Source organism: Sorex fumeus, unplaced genomic scaffold, assembly GCF_029834395.1.
Source record: "Sorex fumeus unplaced genomic scaffold, SorFum_2.1 ptg000122l, whole genome shotgun sequence".
Taxonomy (NCBI): Eukaryota; Metazoa; Chordata; class Mammalia; order Eulipotyphla; family Soricidae; genus Sorex; species Sorex fumeus.
Genome location: NW_026606179.1, coordinates 35,980,276 through 36,000,625, shown reverse-complemented (window position 1 = coordinate 36,000,625; position 20,350 = coordinate 35,980,276). Strand labels below are relative to the sequence as shown.

General features: G+C 38.7%; 1 protein-coding gene across 1 annotated transcript in view; it reads left to right on the top strand.

Annotated features, from left to right (window-relative positions):
• The window catches only part of RPGRIP1L (RPGRIP1 like), a 113,625-nt gene that overhangs the window by 47,949 nt on the left and 45,326 nt on the right, over nucleotides 1–20,350 (top strand). Inside the window, exons 11-19 of the mRNA XM_056136323.1 lie at nucleotides 613–719; nucleotides 998–1,048; nucleotides 1,828–2,007; nucleotides 2,528–2,645; nucleotides 6,711–7,163; nucleotides 12,169–12,320; nucleotides 14,650–15,028; nucleotides 19,127–19,323; nucleotides 19,433–19,519. Of these exons, the coding sequence (XP_055992298.1) occupies nucleotides 613–719; nucleotides 998–1,048; nucleotides 1,828–2,007; nucleotides 2,528–2,645; nucleotides 6,711–7,163; nucleotides 12,169–12,320; nucleotides 14,650–15,028; nucleotides 19,127–19,323; nucleotides 19,433–19,519 (1,724 nt within the window). The remainder of the gene's footprint in view (nucleotides 1–612; nucleotides 720–997; nucleotides 1,049–1,827; nucleotides 2,008–2,527; nucleotides 2,646–6,710; nucleotides 7,164–12,168; nucleotides 12,321–14,649; nucleotides 15,029–19,126; nucleotides 19,324–19,432; nucleotides 19,520–20,350) is intronic.

Here is a 20,350-nt window from a genome sequence, read left to right as displayed (position 1 = left end):
AGATCTGAGCTCATGTCTAAATTCATACTTAGAAATAGCATGAACCTAATGAATAAAGAACATACATGGATTATTATTAATAAGACTATGTACTATTTGAGAATTCATTTCTCCTATCAGATTGGTCTAAAGTGTGGTTGCTGGATTCAGTTATTAACAGAGGGACTCTTGTTTTTAATAAAAATGGCCATTTAACTGGGAAAAGAAAGTTCACCAAAATCAATTAAAACAAACTAAAAGTCTAAAATTTTTTTGCATGCTTTTCAGGACCCTTATTAAGTAAGTAAAAAATCATAAATTTGGAAGCATATTTTCTTAGGTATTTTAGATAGAGTGGTCCTTTGAAGCCCCAGAGGCCACAATTTCCTTTATTAATACCGTGAACATAAGTCTTAAGTTTTTGATAAGCAAGTGAATCATATGGTAGACACATGAGAGTTCATTTGTTCCTCATTCCGTGCTGCCTTTTTCTAGGTGCTAGCTCAATTTCCTTTCTTACCAGAATAATACTAGATAAGGTTTGGTATGTATCAGGAATTAAAATTCATTTAAAATAAGTCTTTATGTCTCGTGCCCACTTACCTTGCTAATTGTGTTGGCTTTATTTTTAAGACCAGAATGAAAAACTTGTTCAGGAAAATAGAGAACTACAGTTACAGTGTCTTGAACAGAAGCAACAACTTGATGAACTTAAAAACCGCATGAAGTTTTACAACCAGGTGAACCAATTGTTTGTGCTTATTTAAGACAAGAACAGTAATGCAAAAGACTTTATTTTCACTCCTCGGGTCTTTTTAATTCATGACTTCGGCAGTGTGTATTTCATGAGGGGACTTTGAATAGTCGAAATGTCTCTTTTATTTAAGTTTATATAATAAAATGCATGGTATCAAACAGTTTCTGTTTCTTGTGGATAATCTGCATACTCTGTTGAAATGTCTCTTATAGTTCCCATTAGTATCTCACTGTAAGCTTTTACATACTCTTTCTTTTGCAGGAGAGTGATATTAATGCTGATGAGTTGAGTGAAGCTCTCCTGCTTATAAAGGTAACTTTCTGAACTTCACCATGAATTTCATGTCTACATACAACTATTTCAGCATAATGATGATCCTGATCTGTAACCCTTATACTTGGAGAATGAATTATTCAGAAGTGTGGTCAAGTGACATTTAGTTACAGTGTGTACATATTTCATAATGACATCAAAATTATGTTAAAATAGACCTCAAGGCTTCTTGTTCAAAGCACTTTTCCAACTGTAACAAACATTTCATTTGTACATGGCTCACATAAAATCAGTTTGTTTTCTTAAAAGAGCTAAGTGTACCCTACTATTTAAAGTAAAATATTGAATATATTGAATATACTTATCAACTCTAGAATATGCTATTAATTACAGGAAAATACATTCCTTTCCTTTTAGATCATCACAGTGTGTATTTTAATCAAAAGAAGAAATTGAAATAACTCTCATTTGTATTTATCTGTAATTAGAAACCAGAGTGATAAAACAGCGAGCAGGGTACTTGCCTTGTACATGTTCGACCCGGGTTCAGTCCCCCACAACCCATCTGGCCCCACAAGTCTGCCAGCAGTGAGCCCTAGCTGAGTATGGGCCAAAAACAAACAAAAACATTATTTATCTGTAATTATTCCAAATACTAATTCCAATGTATTTTCTATATCAGGGCTGCTTTTATTTCTAATAAAGAAAAATGAAAATATTTGTTTTTAATTCATTATTGTCCCACTCTGTATCTGTATTAATCCATATTATTATAGCTCTTATACTTAGTTCAGTAATAAAATACGTTTTTATTTTAGGCCCAAAAAGCACAAAAAAATGGAGACCTTTCCTTCCTAGAGACAATAGACAGTAAAATTATTAAAGACCGAGAGCACAGCATGAGAGAACTGCAAGCAACTCACGCAGAGACAATACAGGAACTCGAAAAGACAAGGAACATGCTGATTATGCAACATAAAATTAATAAAGATTATCAGGTAATACAGCACACTAAATTGGGAGGATAGGTGTCTGATCATGTTCTTCAAGATTCCAAGAAGGGCCGTGTACTATCAGCTGTGATAATCTGTTGTCATGTATTACCACATGCATGGAATTTAGCCTTGTAGTTAGGTAATTGCAATAAATAGCTTAAAAACAAAGAATTTCTTTTTAGTTGAGGTTTTAGTGCACTCACCTTGATTAGTGTTAGCACATTCTAGTAAACGTATGAAATAAAACTAAAAGAGTGTTAGTTTCCTGAAGCCTACCACAGCCATTTATTGTAACAGGAAAATTACCTCCCTAAAAAGGCAACAATTTTGTCTATTTTTACTGATGATTTATGAACTTTGCCAAGAGTATGAGTATTTTACTAAACTGAGCGTTCTAAGGTCAGGGAGTCATGGGTCAGAGCTCCTGAAATCCCCAAAATCTGGCAAATGCTTAAATCATAACTCTTTATAAAATGAAAATGGAACTTAATCAAAAGTATTGAAATGCATCTTTTATTTCTAGATGGAAGTTGAGGCGGTGACCCAGAAGATGGAAAATTTGCAGCAAGATTATGAACTCAAAGTAGAACAATATGTTCATCTTCTCGATATTAGGGCTGCACGCATCCAGAAACTAGAAGGTATAATATGCACGATTCTTTGTCCACAGTTACTGGAAGAATAGATTTTATCACAGTTGAAATTGTCATCCAACTCTACACTCAGGATTTCTTTGTGGTCTGCTCTTTCCCAATTCTTAACTGTGATACTAATGGACTAGAAAGACGGGTTTTATCTGATTCTTGTTCTATTCAAGAATTTTTAGTAATTCCCTACTGCTTTTTGAATTAAATGCTGTAGACAGGGCTTCAAAGTACTTCATAAAGCCCCACAAGCTAAATTTCCACCTCATTTCTAATTTCTTTTCTTGGTAAGCTATGTATCTCAGCCCAACACGTCTGTTAGATTTTCCTTACTCATTTCTACCAGTGAATCTTTGTGTATTACACCTGAAACTCTTTTTCTGTGCTTACTTCACGATGTACCTTCCTCTGCTTAGAAATCTCAGTGCACCCAGTGCCAGAAAGCTGGCTCTGATTATTCCTAGTCAATTTTGTACTTGGAATGCCCTTGCAGTGGTTTCCAGACTTAAACAAGTATGAGAATTGTGTAGGGAACTTCTTTTAAATGTAGCTTTCCAGGTCCTACCCCTAAAGATGTTAGAGCCCATGATTGTGTATATTTAGAAATAACTCCAAGCAATTCAGATGCAGGTACATGACTAGACTTTGAGAAACACTACTTAACAAATTTTCTTAATGTGCTCAGCAAAAGATGTTTGGGAATTATAGAAGTTCCTTATTGTTAGTTTTGCTTTCTCCCTGTGACTGCAATGTAAGTTCTGCAGTAAGTATCTGAACTCCCTTTCCTGACCCTGCCATACTCCAAATGCTTAATTCAGTAATCCATGCCAGCAGTAATTTCACACTCCTAAAATTTACTGAAGATCTCAAATGCCATTTATTAAAACGTGATCTACTTATGATACCACATTAAAAGTTAAAAGTGAGAATTTTCTAATATTTTTAGAAATGCTAAATGATATTATTAAGCCCATAACATGGTTATCATAAATTAAGTTTCAGTTTTTAAATAGAGTCTCACAGCCCCCGGGACCCCCATGTCCACTCCCAGCGATTCTCAGCATGGCAGTACATACCTCATAGTCCATTGCTTGGGCCTGGAAGTATGGCACTCAAACTCAAGAGTGTTTCGGGACTACCAGAGCCACACCTGGCAATCAGAGAGAAGCATAAGAACTCGTGGTCCCAGGGATCAAATTTGGAGCCTCACACACGTAAATCATATGATCTACCACGTGTGAGCTCTCTCCCAGGCCTATAGTATTTATTCATTTTTTAAACTGTTTCCCATAGCCCCCCTTCCCAAAAAAGTGACATTGTTTTGATTTTTTTAATTGTTTGAAATTCCTGCAAATCTTTTGAGTATCTAGCTTAATAGAAAACAGCTGGGATTTTCAGTCTGCTGTATTCCGTCTGTTGTGATATCACACACCATGGAGATTTCCTGCAAACTCCATTATACACTTTAGAGAAAATAAGAATGATAAAATAAAGTCATATCTTGGTATTATTTTTTAAATAGTTTTGACTGTCCAGACCTCAAAACAATATCAGGGGTCCTCAGCTGTTCCCCTAATACACTTTGAGGACATCTGCTCTCAGTCGAAGAGCTCCATAAATATCCTTATCCAACTGAAGAGAATTTTCCAAAAGTCAGAGAGCAGTATGTACCTTTTATTTCAAGTAGTACCCAATAAAAATTTGCTTAATGTGATTTTCCTGAATAAAAGGGAGGTCACAGTCTTTGGGGTTTCCATTCCTTTCATCTTAGAAAATCTTCACCGGCATATTTTTAGTTGTACCCTTAATTTATTGATTATGATCATGACCAAGCCCTAAATATAAACTAAGCACAGTGCTAGGTAGTGAGAATACAAACACAATGCTCAAGGAACTCATAGAATATGAAGTAGCAAAGAGCTTTACTACTTGACCATAGAATTCATGAAGGCAGGACAGTACAGGAGATACCAAGGCAACACTGAGGAGGAATTATATATCCCTGGAATAAATAGATAGATTAGATTAGATAGATAGATAGATAGATAGATAGATAGATAGATAGATAGATAGGATCCTGCAGAGATGACATCATTCACCACTGACCATAAGCAATAAAAAGCATTTCAAGGACCAGATAGAGCCATAGTACAGTGGGTAGGGCATTTCCTTGCATGGGCCAACCTGGGTTCAATCCCTGGCATCCCATATGGTCCCCAAGTACCGCCAGGAGTTAGTTTCAAGGAGTAGGTGGGGTAAACGTACTCTAAGTGCAGGCCAATGAGGTGTAGCTCAAGGGCAGAGTCCCTAACTTTCACCCCCAGCACAGCATGGCCCTGGGAGCACGATTGGGGAGTGGCTCCTTACTTAAAAAATTTAAAAATCCCTATACATCAAGTACTGCTGTCTGTTTTTAAAAAATACATAGGGATCCAGCTAACTGGAATTTGGGATTAATAAAGGAAATGAATCTAGATGCAAAGGTAGAAAGAATAAAGTAATAACTACTATTTGGCACTCTGAAGAAACTGGGCTTAGTTACAAAGAAAAATTTTCCCCCTTTTTTATTGAATCACCATAAGATATACAGTCACAAAGTTGCTCATGATCGGGTTTCATTCATACAATGTTCCAACACCCATCCATTCGCCAGTGTACATTTCCGGCCACCAATGTCCCCAGTTGCCCTCCTTCCACCCCTCTCTTTCCCCCCCAGCCTGCCTCTTACAAAGAAATTTTTTTTTCCTTTTTGGGTCACACCCAGCAATGCCCAGGGGTTACTCCTGGCTTTGCACTCTGGAATTACTCCTGGCAGTGCTCAGGGGACCATATGGGATGCCGGGGATCAAAGAAATTTTTAAGGTAGAATTAACATATTCAGAACTGCATTTTTGAAGTTTTGTTGGGTGAAGTAGCTGTTAGATAAGAATGAATAAGATTTGGAGGAAAAGAGCTGTTGAGTTCCATGACCTAAGGGGTAAAACTGGGAGAGCAAGTCAGGTAGCACCAGTGGAGACAGAGAGGGACGAAGTCAATAAAGACTTACTAGGATGAGTAGGATGACTCTATGGCATTTCATGTATATTTAACTGAATGAATAATGACATTGTCTGACTTTAGCTTCAAAGCAGAGAAATACTAACATATGACACATACTATTTGGAATTTATTGATTTTGGTATGCCTTGGGGATATTGGGTTAGAGGAAGTAGCAAGCCATGATACACAGGCCATTATAAAGGAAAGAAATCTTAACTAGAAATAGAAATGTGAGGGTCTTCAACATAATAATAGTAACAGATCAAGAAAGGGAATGAGGGGCTGGAGCAATAGCACAGCTGGTAGGGTGTTTGCCTTGCACGCAGCTGACCCAGGTTCGATTCCCAGAATTCCATATGGTCCCCTGAGCACCAGCAGGAGTAATTCCTGAGTGCATGAGTCAGGAGTAACCCCTGTGCATCGCCGGGTGTGACCCAAAAAGAAAGAAAAGGAATGAGATTGCTCCTTAGGATATAGAGATTAAGAAAAGGATCAAAAACAGGACCCCAGACACCAGAGAGATAGTGCAGAAGGTAAGGGGAATACCTGGCCTACAGCTAATCCTGGGTCAATCCCAAGAACCACACAGTCTCCAGAGCATTACTGGGTGTGGCCCTGGAGGCTTCCAAAGCACATTTGGAATAGTCTGAATGAAAGCAAATTTTTTGAACAAGCAGAGGTGTAGGATATAGATGTGGGCCTACAGAGGTGGCAGAGGTTGAGTGTAGAAGCTCTCAGGAACCAGATGGAAGGGAAGGGAATCTGCTACCATTTCTAAAAACGCCCTGAGTGTACCAGCCAGGTGGTCAACCTCATCTGGAGAATGGAAAAGCAAGCAGAGGGTCTAGGTGTATGTCAGCCTACAGTGGTGGCAGAACTAGAGTATATTCTTATTTACAGAAAAACATGTAGTCATAGAATTTAAGAGAGGCTATTCGTCAGGCTCTGTACCACTTCAGAAGTGATTTTGATCTTCATATGTCAATATTGGAAAAAGTCTATAAATTGTATTTTCTCTTGCAGCCCAGTTAAAGGATATTGCCTATGGCACCAAGCAATACAAATTTAAACCAGAAATTATGCCAGATGACTCTGTTGATGAATTTGATGAATCCATTCATTTAGAACGAGGAGAAAACCTATTTGAAATCCATATCAGCAAAGTAACCTTTTCATCAGAAGTTTTTCAGACCTCCGGGGATAAAGAACTTGTCACTTTCTGTACCTATGCTTTCTATGATTTTGAGCTTCAGACATCTCCTATAGTGCGAGGCCTTCAACCAGAATATAACTTCACTTCTCAGTATCTCATTCATGTTGATGATCTATTTTTACAATACATCCAGAAGAATACTATCACCCTTGAGGTACACCAAGCTTACAGCACAGATTATGAAACAATTGCAGCATGTCAACTGAAGTTCCATGAAATTCTAGAAAAAAGTGGTAGAATATTTTGTACAGCAAGTTTGGTGGGTAAGTATTATTTCATAAGCTTTGTATATTAGAAATCCAATGTGCTATTCATCGCGCCATGGAGCCATCTATAAACTTTGAATCTTGAAGTCACTAATTTGTCTACAAATTAATATGATAGCACAGCGGTAGGGCGTTTGCCTTGCACGCAGCCAACATGGCCGACCCAAGTTCGATTCCTCTGCCCCTCTCGGAGAGCCCGGCAAGCTACCGAGAGTATCTCGCCCACAGGGCAGAGCCTGGCAAGCTCCCCGTGACGTATTCGATATGCCAAACACAGTAACAACAAAGTCTCCAATGGAGACGTTACTGGGCCCGCTCGAGCAAATCGAAGATCAACGGGAGGGCCTTTACTTACTTATTAATATGATGTTCCATAGCAGTAGTTTCCCTTACAGATTCAAGGTGCCTTTAGGTTACTACATCATTCTCTGATTTAGTACTCACAGCTGTACTATCTTAACTGTCATTAATGGTTGTCTGTACAATAACCACTTTTTTGTTTTGGATGGAGAAAGAGCTCTAATGGCAACTTGACAAACTCATGTCCTCAAGTTACCCTCTCTTCATGATCACAGGAAGGGGGTTGAATTGTTACTCTTTAAAAAGGATCAAGGGTAGGTTCCCAACCCCCACCAGGAGTTGTCCCTCAGCACAGAGCCCGGAGTAAGCCCTGAGCACCTTCAGGTATGGCCCAAAAATCAAAAAGTAAATGAATAAATAAAAGGTCATGAATGACATCACATTTTTCACATATAGTCACAGTAACTCCTTGGTATAGGCTCTTGTTATGAATGTGATCTTTCTTTTCTGCACTTTGTATAGAGGCACTGTGATTTCTGTCACTGTCACTGTCCTCCCGTTGTTCATGGATTTGCTCGAGCGGGCCCAGTAATGTCTCCATTGGAGACTTTGTTGTTACTGTGTCTGTTAATAATCGAGTTTAGGCATGCAGTGTTCCTACACCACAACCACCACCAGAGTATCAGTGTCCCTTCACTAATGTCTCAGGTACTTGTTTGTTTGGGGACCACACCCAAAAATGCTTGGGGTTTATTTCTGTCTCTGTGTTCAGGATTCACTCAGGATTGAACTCACATCAGCAAGTGCCTCATTTGCTGTACTCTGCAGCTCTTCAGCAACTTTATTTAAAAAAAAAATCTTACAAGTGCTAATGTTTTCTTGTTTGATTGGAGGTTTTCTGGGTGTTTTTTGGGGGGGAGCGGGGGTGGTGTTGCGGGGAAGCACACCCGGCAGTGTTCGGGGCTTACTCCTGACTCTGCATTTAGGGATCACTCCAGATGCATCTCAGGAGACCACAGATCGTACTAAAGACCAAACTCAGGTCTGCTGTATGCAAGGCATGTTGCCTACCTGCTGTGACCCTAGTGCTAATGTTTATTTACCAAATTGATGCCCTTATTTGATTAAATATATGGATATGAACTTATAAATCATCAGACATGAATAAAATTGTCAGGGTAAAAGAAAAATGAAAGATCACTCAGCTGCAGAGTTAGCTCAAGGTGTGGAGCACATGTAGGAGTCCAGGGTCAAGGCTGGCCCTGCATGGTCCTTTGAGCACTACCATGAGAGATTCCCCAAGACCAGAGCCAGCAGTAGCTCCTGAGCACCACTGTGCAGCCCGTAATCCAGAATTAAATAATAAAAAAAAAAGACAGAATTCTCTGTGAAGATTTATCTGCCTATAAGTGGATAGCCAAATGGCGATATTATAAGCAGTCAGATACCTAATTTCAAAGTCAGGATAGATGGGGCTGGTGCAATAGCACAGCGGGTAGGGCATTTTCCTTGCACGCGGCCAACCCGGATTTGATCCCCAGCATCCCATATCATCCCCTGAGCACCGCCAGGAGTAATTTCTGAGTGCAGAGCCAGGAGTAACCCCTGTGCAATGCCGAGTGGGACCCAGAAAGCAAAAAAAAAAAAAAAGTCAGGATAGAGAAAACATGGTGATTATTAGCATCTTGACTATGTTTTAAGCCTTTGACCTAGATATTTCATTGAGAGTGAATGTAAATAAAGAAGAGAAGATGGCCAAGGACTGAGCATTGAGAAAAAAAAATTTTTTTAATAGCTTAAAAGAAGATCTAGCAAAGCTGACTGAGAAATGGCCAGTGAAGTAGGAGGCAGACGAGTGTTTACTGCGTTGGAGGCCTAGTGAAAGAGCCATTTCCAGAATTGAGAATGGCTTAAGTACTGGAGGAGGCTTTTATTGTCGAAATTGATTGCTTTACATAATTGATGTTTTCTTGCATTTCAAGAAGTTACAGAAGTTTATACTGTAAAATGTCTGTCTTCCAGCCCTGTCATCTGGCTACCCCGAGTTCACTCATCAGAACCTTCAAATTCTTCCAAGTCATTTTATGCATGTACTAGCAGATGACAGATTTGGATCATGCTTGTATGTTGAGGAAAATGGTCCATTAGCAAGAAAGAAATTGATGATGTAGGAGAGAATATGGGTAATAATTTCAACAATATGGTATTTTCCAGAAATTTTATATATAAAGTCTTCTCTGTCCTGTCCTGTCCTCCCGTTGTTCATCAATTTGCTCGAGCAGGCCCAGTAACGTCTCCGTTTTGAGACTTGTTGTTACTGTGTTTGGCATATTGAATACGTCACAGGTAGCTTGCCAGGCTTGCCGTGCGGGCGAGATACTCTCGGTAGCTTGCCGGGCTCTCCGAGAGGGGTGGAGGAGTGATAGCACAGCGGTAGGGCGTTTGCCTTGCACTCAGCCAACATGGCCGACCCGAGTTTGATTCCTCTGCCCCTCTCGGAGAGCCCAGCAAGCTACCAAGAGTATCTCGCCCTCACAGCAAAGCCTGGCAAGCTACCCGGGACGTATTCAATATGCCAAACACAGTAACAACAAAGTCTTAAAAAAATGGAGACATTACTGGACCCGCTCCAGTAATGAACAATGGGAGGACAGTGAAAGTTAATGAACAATGGGAGGACAGTGAAAGTCTTCTCTATTCAGCAAATATTGAGTACCCACTATGTCTTAGTCCTTCTAGTAAGATTAGATGGACTTAGATCTACTCTAAGATTAGATGGGTGGAAACCACTGACCTTGCCATCAAGAAACTTACATTGTGGAGAAACTGACTGATGAACAATTGTGCTGAAGTAGTCAGTGCTCTAAAGTGAACATGTTCTTTCCTCAAGTAAGCATAGAGTTCTAAATTCTCTTCAGTTGTGGAAGAAAAGAGATGAAGAGCCATCTGGGCTAGAGGGTGTAATTGAGGATGTATCATGTAAGAGTACAGTGGGTAGGGTGTTTGCCTTGCATGCAATCAACACAAGTTTCACCCCATATGATCCCTGAGCCCTGCAAACAGCCAGCAGTGATCCCTGAGCACAGAGCCAGGAGTAAGCCCCAAGTACTATGAGGTGTGCCCCAAAAGCACACAAACAAAAATCGGAAGTATGGGGCTGGAGCAATAGCACAGCCTGTAGGGCATTTGCCTTGCACACGGCCGACCTGGATTCGATTTCCAGCATCCCAGATTGTTCCTGAGCACCATCAGGAGTAACCACTGTGCATCACTGTGTTTGACCCAAAAAAACAAAAAAAAAGCATATACATCATAGATTTGGCATCGCCGTGCCTTTTTTTTTTTTTTTGTATATATGTTTTTGGCTTCATTCGTGGCCGCATGACCTCTTACTGTCTAGTTCTCGCTCTCGGAGAACCTGGCGGGCTACCGAGAGTATCCTACCCAAACGGCAGAGTCCAGCAAGCTTTCCATGGCGTATTCGATATACCAAAACCCAGTAACAATGATGGGTCTCATTCCCCTGACCCTGAAAGAGCCTTCAATGTAACACTTGCTAAAATCTCAGGGCTAGGACGAATGGAGACGTTACTTATGCCTGCTCGAGGAAATCGTTGAACAACGGGATGACAGTGATACAGTGGTATATATGTGGCATGATAGACGTGTGGGAAGGTACAAAAGATTTCTTGAGGAAGTTGATTATAATATGGAATATAGACTACATGTGTTTATATATAATCACGGTCCTCGTCGATTTGCTAGAGCGACCCCAGTAATGTCTCCATCGTGAGACTTGTTGTTACTGTGTTTGGCATATTGAATACGTCATGGGTAGCTTGCCAGGCTTTGCCGTGCAGACGAGATACTCTCAGTAGCTTGCCGGGCTCTCCGAGAGGGGCGGAGGAATCGAACCCAACTCGGCTGGGCCGACTGCGCGCAAGGCAAATGCCCTACCACTGTGCTATCACTCCAGCCCAAAAAACAGTAAAAAATATTTTTTTATGTATAGTATGGAAATATAATTTTGAGTTTTTAAATTGCATGTGTCAGACAACATTGAGTACAGCTTTTAAAAAAATGTATATTAGGCAGGAGCGATAGTATAGTGGGTATGGCATTTGCCTTGCACTCAGCCAACCTGGTGTCAAACCTTAGCCCCATATTGTCTCCTGAGCCTGTCAGGAGTGATCCTTGAGGGCAGAGCCAGGAGTAAGCACTGCGCACTGCCAGTTGTGATCCAAACACCAAAGAAAAAATATATTGCACCACCAAAAAGAATCTATGATTTAGATTCTTACTGTTTAGATTTTTCTCTCAATTTCAGTATTGAAATTTCAGTAAGAAGTGGAGCCTCTCAGACATTACTTGACATGTCAGATTATAAAAAAACTTGGTTCTTTAATGATAGTCAATGAAGAGACCTCCAAGCACTAAACTAGGAGTAGACCCCTGAGCACCTCTGGGTGTGACCCAAAAATTAAAACAAACAAAAAGTAATAACAGTAAAATAGAGTGAAACACTAACAGAAGTAACTACCATCTCTGTTGTTTGCCAATCACTTATTTGTGCAAATCATGCATTTACATAACTTGATAGTTTTATGCTTAATAGTATTGGTATTTTTTGTACTGGTATGTATTTTTATTTACAAAACTACTTTAACAGTTAATTATGTATTTTTATGTATTTGATTTATAGGAACTAGAGGAGACATCTCCAAATTTGGCACAGTAGATTACTGGTTCCAATTGAGAGTTCCCATGGATCAAGCAATTCGACTTTATCGAGAACGGGCAAAAGCATTGGGATATATAACATCAAATTTTAAGGGACCAGAGAAAACACAAATGGTAAACTTGTTTGACTTTAGGACTCTTTTGTGACACTGAAATTTGATAATATTCCTTTATATGCCATGCTTTAAAATGATCGCATTCTTTATCCAGACCATCCAACGTGACTTTTTTTTCAACTTTTTATTCCTAAGTGTTGATTGTAGGAAGTAGCAAACTTATAGGAAGTATCAAAAATAATTCAGGAAAGTTCTGTGCACCCAACTAACTGATGTACTCCCAATTGATGTACAATAGTTAGATGATATCTTACATAATTATACTGCAACGTAAAAACCAAGAAATGGACAGTGCACAATACTGATCATGAGGTTATAGACGTTTTTCAGAATTTATAAGTTTTGACACCTGTGTGTGTAGATAGAAGAGGAGTTTCATTTTTTATTGTGTTTCCTAGTTGGGATTAATTTCTGTGACTTTTAATTAAAGAACTAAATAACACTGGTTCTTTAATTCAAGACAAAACTAACATTGATTCCCAAACTTCAGAAGGATTAGCACCTACTTCCTAGAGATCGTCTTTCTGGTCTAGTATTTTCAGAACACACTGTAGGAAAGGATGTATAGAAAAGGAAATTGAAAATGGAAAAGATTACTTAGTTTTGCAGCTAGAGGTTTAGACTCCCAGTTTCTGGCTTGAACAAGTAGTTTAATATCAGAGTTTCAGCTTCTGGGCTAGACTGTGAGGAAGAATTGCCTATTTTTTTATCATCCCTCTCAGCGCCTGCAGCTGAATGCACACTGACCCTGGAATAGCAGTATCCCGGTTTGCTTTCCACACACCACCAGATGTCTCCACTAAGGAGATGAGGACGAGGCTCGTACTTTTCCTTCTCAGAAACTTCTTCTGAGCTCTCCTCCTAGCTGTCTCAATACGGTGTTAGAAATTTCAGTGTGAAGGCGGACACAGGGTACTTTTGGAAAGAAGAGAATTACCCAACAATAATCTGCAGATAGCAGTGAAGCACTAATATTTCTTCACGCCAATTATAATAGGCTCAATTGTGCAGTTATTTGCAGTAAGATATTTATGTACTGGCTACCTAAATAGTAGTTTCAAAAGATCAGTTTCTTGTTCTGCCAAATAACTGCTTCATCTGAAATGTCCTCACATTTTCATCCCCTCCAAGTTAAATATCTGATTCTCTTCTCTTTTCCCTGTAGCAGTTAGGCTTTGATATACTGGCTAATCTTTGGCTCAGACATCTGCTTCCTCAGTCCCTCTTGGCTTAGAATGAGGAGCAACAAAATCTTCTTTATAGATGGGCCCCATCAAAGAACTTCAGGTTAACATAGTTCTTGATCTAATTTGATCTGAATGGCAAATTTCTACAGCCGTTTCTTCTATGTTTGTAGTCACACATGTTCTAGTGAATATTGGTTTTTAATCAGAATAAAACAAATGAAGTGTCACTTACTGATCAGTTCACCATGAAGCGAACATATGCAGCTTTTTCTTTAAATGAAATTTGAAGGCTGCTATTTATCTTTTTCTCTTTTCCTTTTTAGTTTTTTAATTTATTTTAATGTAAAAAAGTCATAACTGTGATTCAGTTAATACTAATTTTAGTATTAAAATCAGTTGTTAAAAAAACTTTCAATATATTAAAATCAAAAAATATAAAAAACAAAATTATTGTGAAAAGTGGTATATCTGATCACGAGGTTAAGTCCTTGTCTAAGAATTTATTAAGCTCTTTGTTGCTAATTGTGTCCTCTGTGTGAATGGGTTTTTTTTGTTGAGTTTAGTTGACTTCTATGTTACTCTCGCATCTGATTCGTGTACTTCTACGAGAATTTCAGTATTGAGGAATTAGGAGGCTTCTCGAGGCCCCATGTGCGACCCCATGATCCAGACACTTCAGGATCTATGATCTGGGCCAGTAATAGCAGCTGCTGCAGGAGGGGGATGTGGCTGCCGGGGCTTCCAGAACTATGGGAGGCAACTACTCACCCCGACTCCAAAGAACACCAGAGTTCTTAGCCTGAGTCCTGAACACCTAAGATTATTTGCAGTTTGGCATCTCTGCAAAGAGTATTTGTGAAGCAGTGGAGTTGAGCCCTTGACATGGCTGCAGTGGTGGAATGTGGGTGTGGCTTCCAGGGCTTGGGCAGGGCAGGTAGTGGCCCTCCCAAGGGCCCCCTGAAGTTTTCAGCTGCAGGGAACTGGTGAGTCCATAAATTTTAACACTGCTTGGCATGCATCCCCTGGGAGAATCAGTTGGGAATTGAAAGAGCAGGGCTGATGGGTGAATCAACATGGCAGCAGCTCTCTTTATCTTTTAACTGTACTATTACTGTGATGTAAATATGTATGTTTTTCCAGTTAAGCCGGCAAGCACCCAAAACTGCTGAGCCCAGTTCTTCCGAGTCCACAGATGGCAACTTAAACGAGCTTCATATTACAATAAAATGTTGCAGCAACCTGCAGTCCAGAGCAAGCCACCTTCAGCCACACCCATATGTTGTGTACAAGTTTTTTGATTTTACAGACCATGATACAACCATCATTCCCAGTAGCAATGATCCAGAGTTTGATGATCATATGTGTTACCCAGTGCCGATGACTATGGATTTGGACCGATACCTTAAGTCAGAGTCTCTGAGTTTTTATGTATTTGATGATAGTGATACCCAGGATAATATTTACATAGGAAAGGTCAATGTACCTCTGATTTCATTGGCACATGACAGGTGTATCTCAGGTAAGCCCATTTCTTGAACCTATGAAATTGTAAAAATGTTACATCTCAGGTGTCATATATTTAACTAGTTTTCCTAACCTTAGTTATCCTAAACATTAAGTCTATAGTGTTTTAAGATATTTTCTTTGTTGTTTTAGAAATTGAAATCTTAGTTTATTATTATATACCTAAAATTAGTGCTAACATCTCTATTAAAAATTTAACAGTCTGCTCCAAAACAAGTTTATTCCCCATCTTTTGTGCTTTTATGATTATATATGTAGCACTCTAGCACTGTCCTCCCATTGTTCATCGATTTGCTCGAGTGGGCCCAGTAACATCTCCATTGTGAGACTTGTTATTACTGTGTTTGGCATAATATATATATATATATATTTCTGTCATATATATGCCTCTGTAATAAACCCAGTAACAAAAATGTTATAATTACTGCTTTTTATAACTGTATGCCCTTTATAGAAGCTAAAAGAAGAAATAATTTAACTATCATAGATTTTATTAGCCATTACTAATATTCTTTATTTTTTCCTGTGGATTTGAGCTACTGCCTCACATCATTTTTTTACTCCAGAAAATAAATCACTTTCCTCCACTTCTCTGTGCTAACATCATGTATTCGTATATATTTTTATCTTAGATATACATATCTTGTAATATATTTTATGACTATTTTATGCAGATATTTTTTAATCAAGTAGAAGAAATGAGAAAATACATATACTGTGTTTTATAGAAACCTGTGTAATTACCTTTCTTGGTCTCCATTTCTTTGAGTTAGTTTGAGTTACCATCTGATAACACTTCCTTTCAGCTCTGAGACCCTCCTCTATTATGGCTTTTAAGTCAGGCCTGCCATCAGTGAATTCTCTCAGTCATTATTATCTGTCAGTGTCTTTGCTTTCATTTTTTGAAAGATAGTCTTACTGGATGATATTCCTATTCATCAGCTGATTTTTCTTTTTCTTTAAGCACTTTAATGCTACTCATTTCTGCCATTCATTATTTGGCAAGCACCTGGCAGTGCTCAGAGTTTACTCCTGGCTCTACACTCAAGACTGAGCCTTGGCAGGCTCAGGGGATTATATGTGGTACAGAGGATCAAACATGTGTCTGATGTGTGCAAGGCAAATGCCCTTACCCAAAGTCATGAATGCTCTGCCCTAAAGTATTCATTACTTTGCATCAGCAATTAGCCCTATTACGTAGTAAGTGTCTTTGTACTTGATGCTGACTTGATGCTGTTTTCAAGATTTATTTGTTTATTATCATTTTTGGTTTAAGAGCCACACACAGTGATGCTTAGGAGCTACTCCTGCCTCTGCCCTCAGAAATCACTCCTGACAGTGCTCACAGGACCATGTGGGGTGCCAAGGATTGAACCTGGGTCTGCCAAGTGCAAGGCAAGCGCCCTACCCACTGAACTATCTTCAGTTCATTATTTGTTCATTTTTCTTCTTTCAGTAGTTCGACCATGATGTGTCTAAGTATGGATCCAAACCACTGTACTTAACCCACTCAGAATTTGTTGAACATCTTCATGTGCCCTATATTGTTGAACACCAAAATTTGAGGAAGATTCTGCATTTATTTCAGTTTTTTCCTCCCTTTATCCCACTTCTTCAACTTCTGTTATACTTGTTCACCTGTTTACTGGTGACCCAGAGGTCCTCTGTACTGTCCTCTGGTTCTGCTCATTTTCCTTTGTTTTCACTCTTCACGACTGATCGCTCTTGATCAGTCTTCAGGTTCACTAATGCTTTTCTCTGTCATTCCAAATTTCCTATTGAGGCCCTCTTAAATTTTACATTTTCATTTCCTATTGAGGCCCTCTTAAATTTTTCATTTACTTTCCAGTTCCAGAATTTTCATTTGATTCTCTCTCTCCCTCTTAAACCACTTTTATCTCTTAACTATATTCTATTTTGTAAGTCATTGTCATACTTTCAGTTAATTCTTTTTGTTTTGGCGCCACACCAGTGGTACTTGGGACTTACTGCTGGGATCATTCCTGGTGATGCTAGTGGGACTATATGGAGTGCTGGGGGTCTAACCTGGGCCGGTCACATGCAAGGCAAGCGCCTACCCAGTGTACTATCTCTCAGGCCCCTTTCCTTTAATTCTTTAAATGCAGTTTCTTTTAGCTCTTTCAACATATTTGTAATAGCTTCCCTGAGGTATTTATCGACAAAGGCTAGCATCTGGATACCTGCAGAAAGTCCGTATCAGTAGTCTGTGCATGGACAGAAGCATACCCTTGTGCATCTTTGCCTGTCTCATAACATTTGTTCATTTAGAACTAGACATTAGGATACTATAATGTAGAAACATTGGGTTCTGACTGTCTCTAAGTTGTTTGGTGCCATTACTGAATTTATTATATAATCTGATTCTCTATCACCACTGATGTCTCTACTGTCTTTATTTGTTTGGTTCTCTTTTAAATGTTAGGCCAGGGACATTATGGTCAATTAGTTATTGGTCAATGATTGAGCTTTAACGTTGGTTGTTCTGCCACACTTTTCTTTTGGGTCAGTATCTGGGCTTGAATAATGAATTTAAAGATCAAGCCATCAACAAGTCTTACACTTAGCCAGAGACAAGTAATTTACTACAGTTTATTATAATTCCTACTATTTTTACTGAGACACCATGGACTTTTTTGCAAAATGCTTCTCAACTGGTATGCTTTGATCAATTTCCAAAGTCTTTAAGTGGTTGTTTTGGACCATTTTGTTCAATATTATCTTTTTTATTTTTAAGTAGGGGCCACACCCCTAGTGCTACTTCAGGGCCCCTGAGCCATTTTCAGAGATGCTCGGGACCAGCAAGGACTTGGAGGGGCAATGTAGTGCTGGGTGGGTGGGGGGAAATTTATAATTTGCAGGATCTTGTTGTACAGGAACCAAGCCCATGTTCACATACATACCAGGTATAAACTCTAACCACTGAGTAATACCCACAACCCTAGTATTACATTTTTTCCTTCTGTGTTGGGTTTTAAACCCAAATCTCGTGCATGCAAAGCATACACTTTACCACTGAGCCCTATTCCTGGCCCCCTATGATTACTTTTTGTGGGAAGGCTTACTGTGCTTTTTACTAAGTCATCAGGAAGTACTGCTCTGAGTTTATCAGTTCCCTATATACCACCTTCATACTTATTTTCTATCTAAAACATAAAGTTGTTGTGTTCCTTATTTCCTAATTAGCATTTAAAAGAAATATTATTCACTTGAGGAACTAGTTAAAGGACCCTAAACAAAAGTTATGCTTAATGTGTAGATTGTGTGTTTTTCAAGACAGGGATTTTTTTCATACTGTGAGAAATATATTGTAACAATTAAACTTTGTGAATCAATATTACTGATTATTTTTATTAGTGCTGTATTTTGGTCAGTGTGTTTCTTTTCATTTTGTCTCTGCTTTTATTAGATAGTAATTCAAGAAATCCCAGCAAAATACATTTGAAGTTATAGTAAAATTATCGAGTAATATAAAGACTCCTTTCAATATAAGTTATTTGAAATTCTGAAACATTAATGTAGTTTCTGGAGATGTCTTTTGCAAAAATATTCTAGCCAAAATGAATGTTGATAGTTAAGCTTTGACTCAGACCATGTAGTAGAGGAAGACTAAGAATTTTAAATAATCTCTAAATTTAATTTCAGTGAATTAAAATATTTATAAGTTAATTTTTTCACCTTTGAATGAGTATTATCTTGGAAGCCTTAACTTCTGAAAGAAATCTGATTGAGAGATAAAGCCATCGTTGTTCCTTTTATCTTTATTTTATTCTATAACTCATTTGAGTTGAGTAAAAGACACATTTGTTGTTGTTGTTGTTATTGTTACAAAGGTCACCCAACTGCTCAGGATTTACTCCAAAAATCTGGGCAGTGCTCAGGAGTTAGGCGGTGCCTGGGATCGAACCAGGACCTCCTCCATGCAAGGCATATGCTCTACCACCTTAAAGCACACTCCCAGCACCAAAGCCAGTTACCTTTAAAGTCATGGGTAGTTATCTTTGTTGCTTCTTCATTTAAACAGCAATGACACTTCACTCTAACATTAATCAAAATGATTTGTGTAATTTGACAGGGATATTTGAGTTAACAGATCAGAAAACACGTCCTGCAGGAGCCATCCATGTCATATTGAAATGGAAATTTGCTTACCTACCTCCAAGTGGATCCATCCTAACCGAAGACTTAGGAAAGGTCATACATAAAGAAGAGTCAGAAGTTACTCCAAGACTACCTCCAGCACCCTCTGTCAGCACACCCACACCAGTCGTGGTGGTGAGCAGTCATTACTTTGAATTTCCAATGAGCCAAAAAAAATAGCTGAAGCCATGTCTCAAATCCATGTTTATCATACCCAGCTTGACAAAATGGTTTGTTTTAGGCACCAACACCTAAACCGAGACAACGTTTGATAAAACCTGTAGAAAAGAAGGTATCTTTCGTGGATATTACACCAAATCAGAGTTCTGTAAGTAGTTTTAACATTCAAAATACTAATTTTTCCTTAATGTATACATGAAATAAATGCTGTAAGTTGTGGGATAGTATACCGTACCTGATTTAAATGGAGATAGGGAAATAAGGTACTTTCCCTCCTACTTTGAAATATCAGCTTTTTAATTTGACATTGTTCATAAATGTTAGCCATTGGTGGCCTACTGCCAACCTCCTACCCATATACAAATTTAAAAACGTACCAAAAAAAGTATCTTAAGGCATTTTGAGGTGAGGGATATGACTGCATGGGGGAGTTCATTCATGCCTCCCTTGCATGAATGCATGAGCTCAACTCCCCCACACCACACACATTTACACACATACACACACATACACACACACACACACACACACACACACACACACACCTGCCTTAATTCTCTCTCCCTTTCCTCATATTACTTATTGAACTCAGCTTTACCAGTGATTCTTCTCACTCTTGGCACATACCGATAAATGTTGAAGTAACCTCAGTAGTCAAACTTCAGGGCTAGATATTTTTTTCATCAACATTGAAACTTATTCAGTCACAAATATTTTGTTTAAGTGTAGGAGTACTGCTATTTGTTCAGCCACTGATTAAATTGATTGAAGTGGCCATGAACTCAGTCACACATTTTTGAAAAAGATTTCTGTGCTAACTTACCTTTATTCATAAACTTTGATCTCATTGCTGAATTGTATATTTGTTTTCATTTCATATGCATTGAATATTTAATAGAAATTTTTTAAATAACATATCAAAAACAGAACATGACTTCACTAGCCCCTCACCCCCATTTTTTTCTCTTTCAGTGTTTCC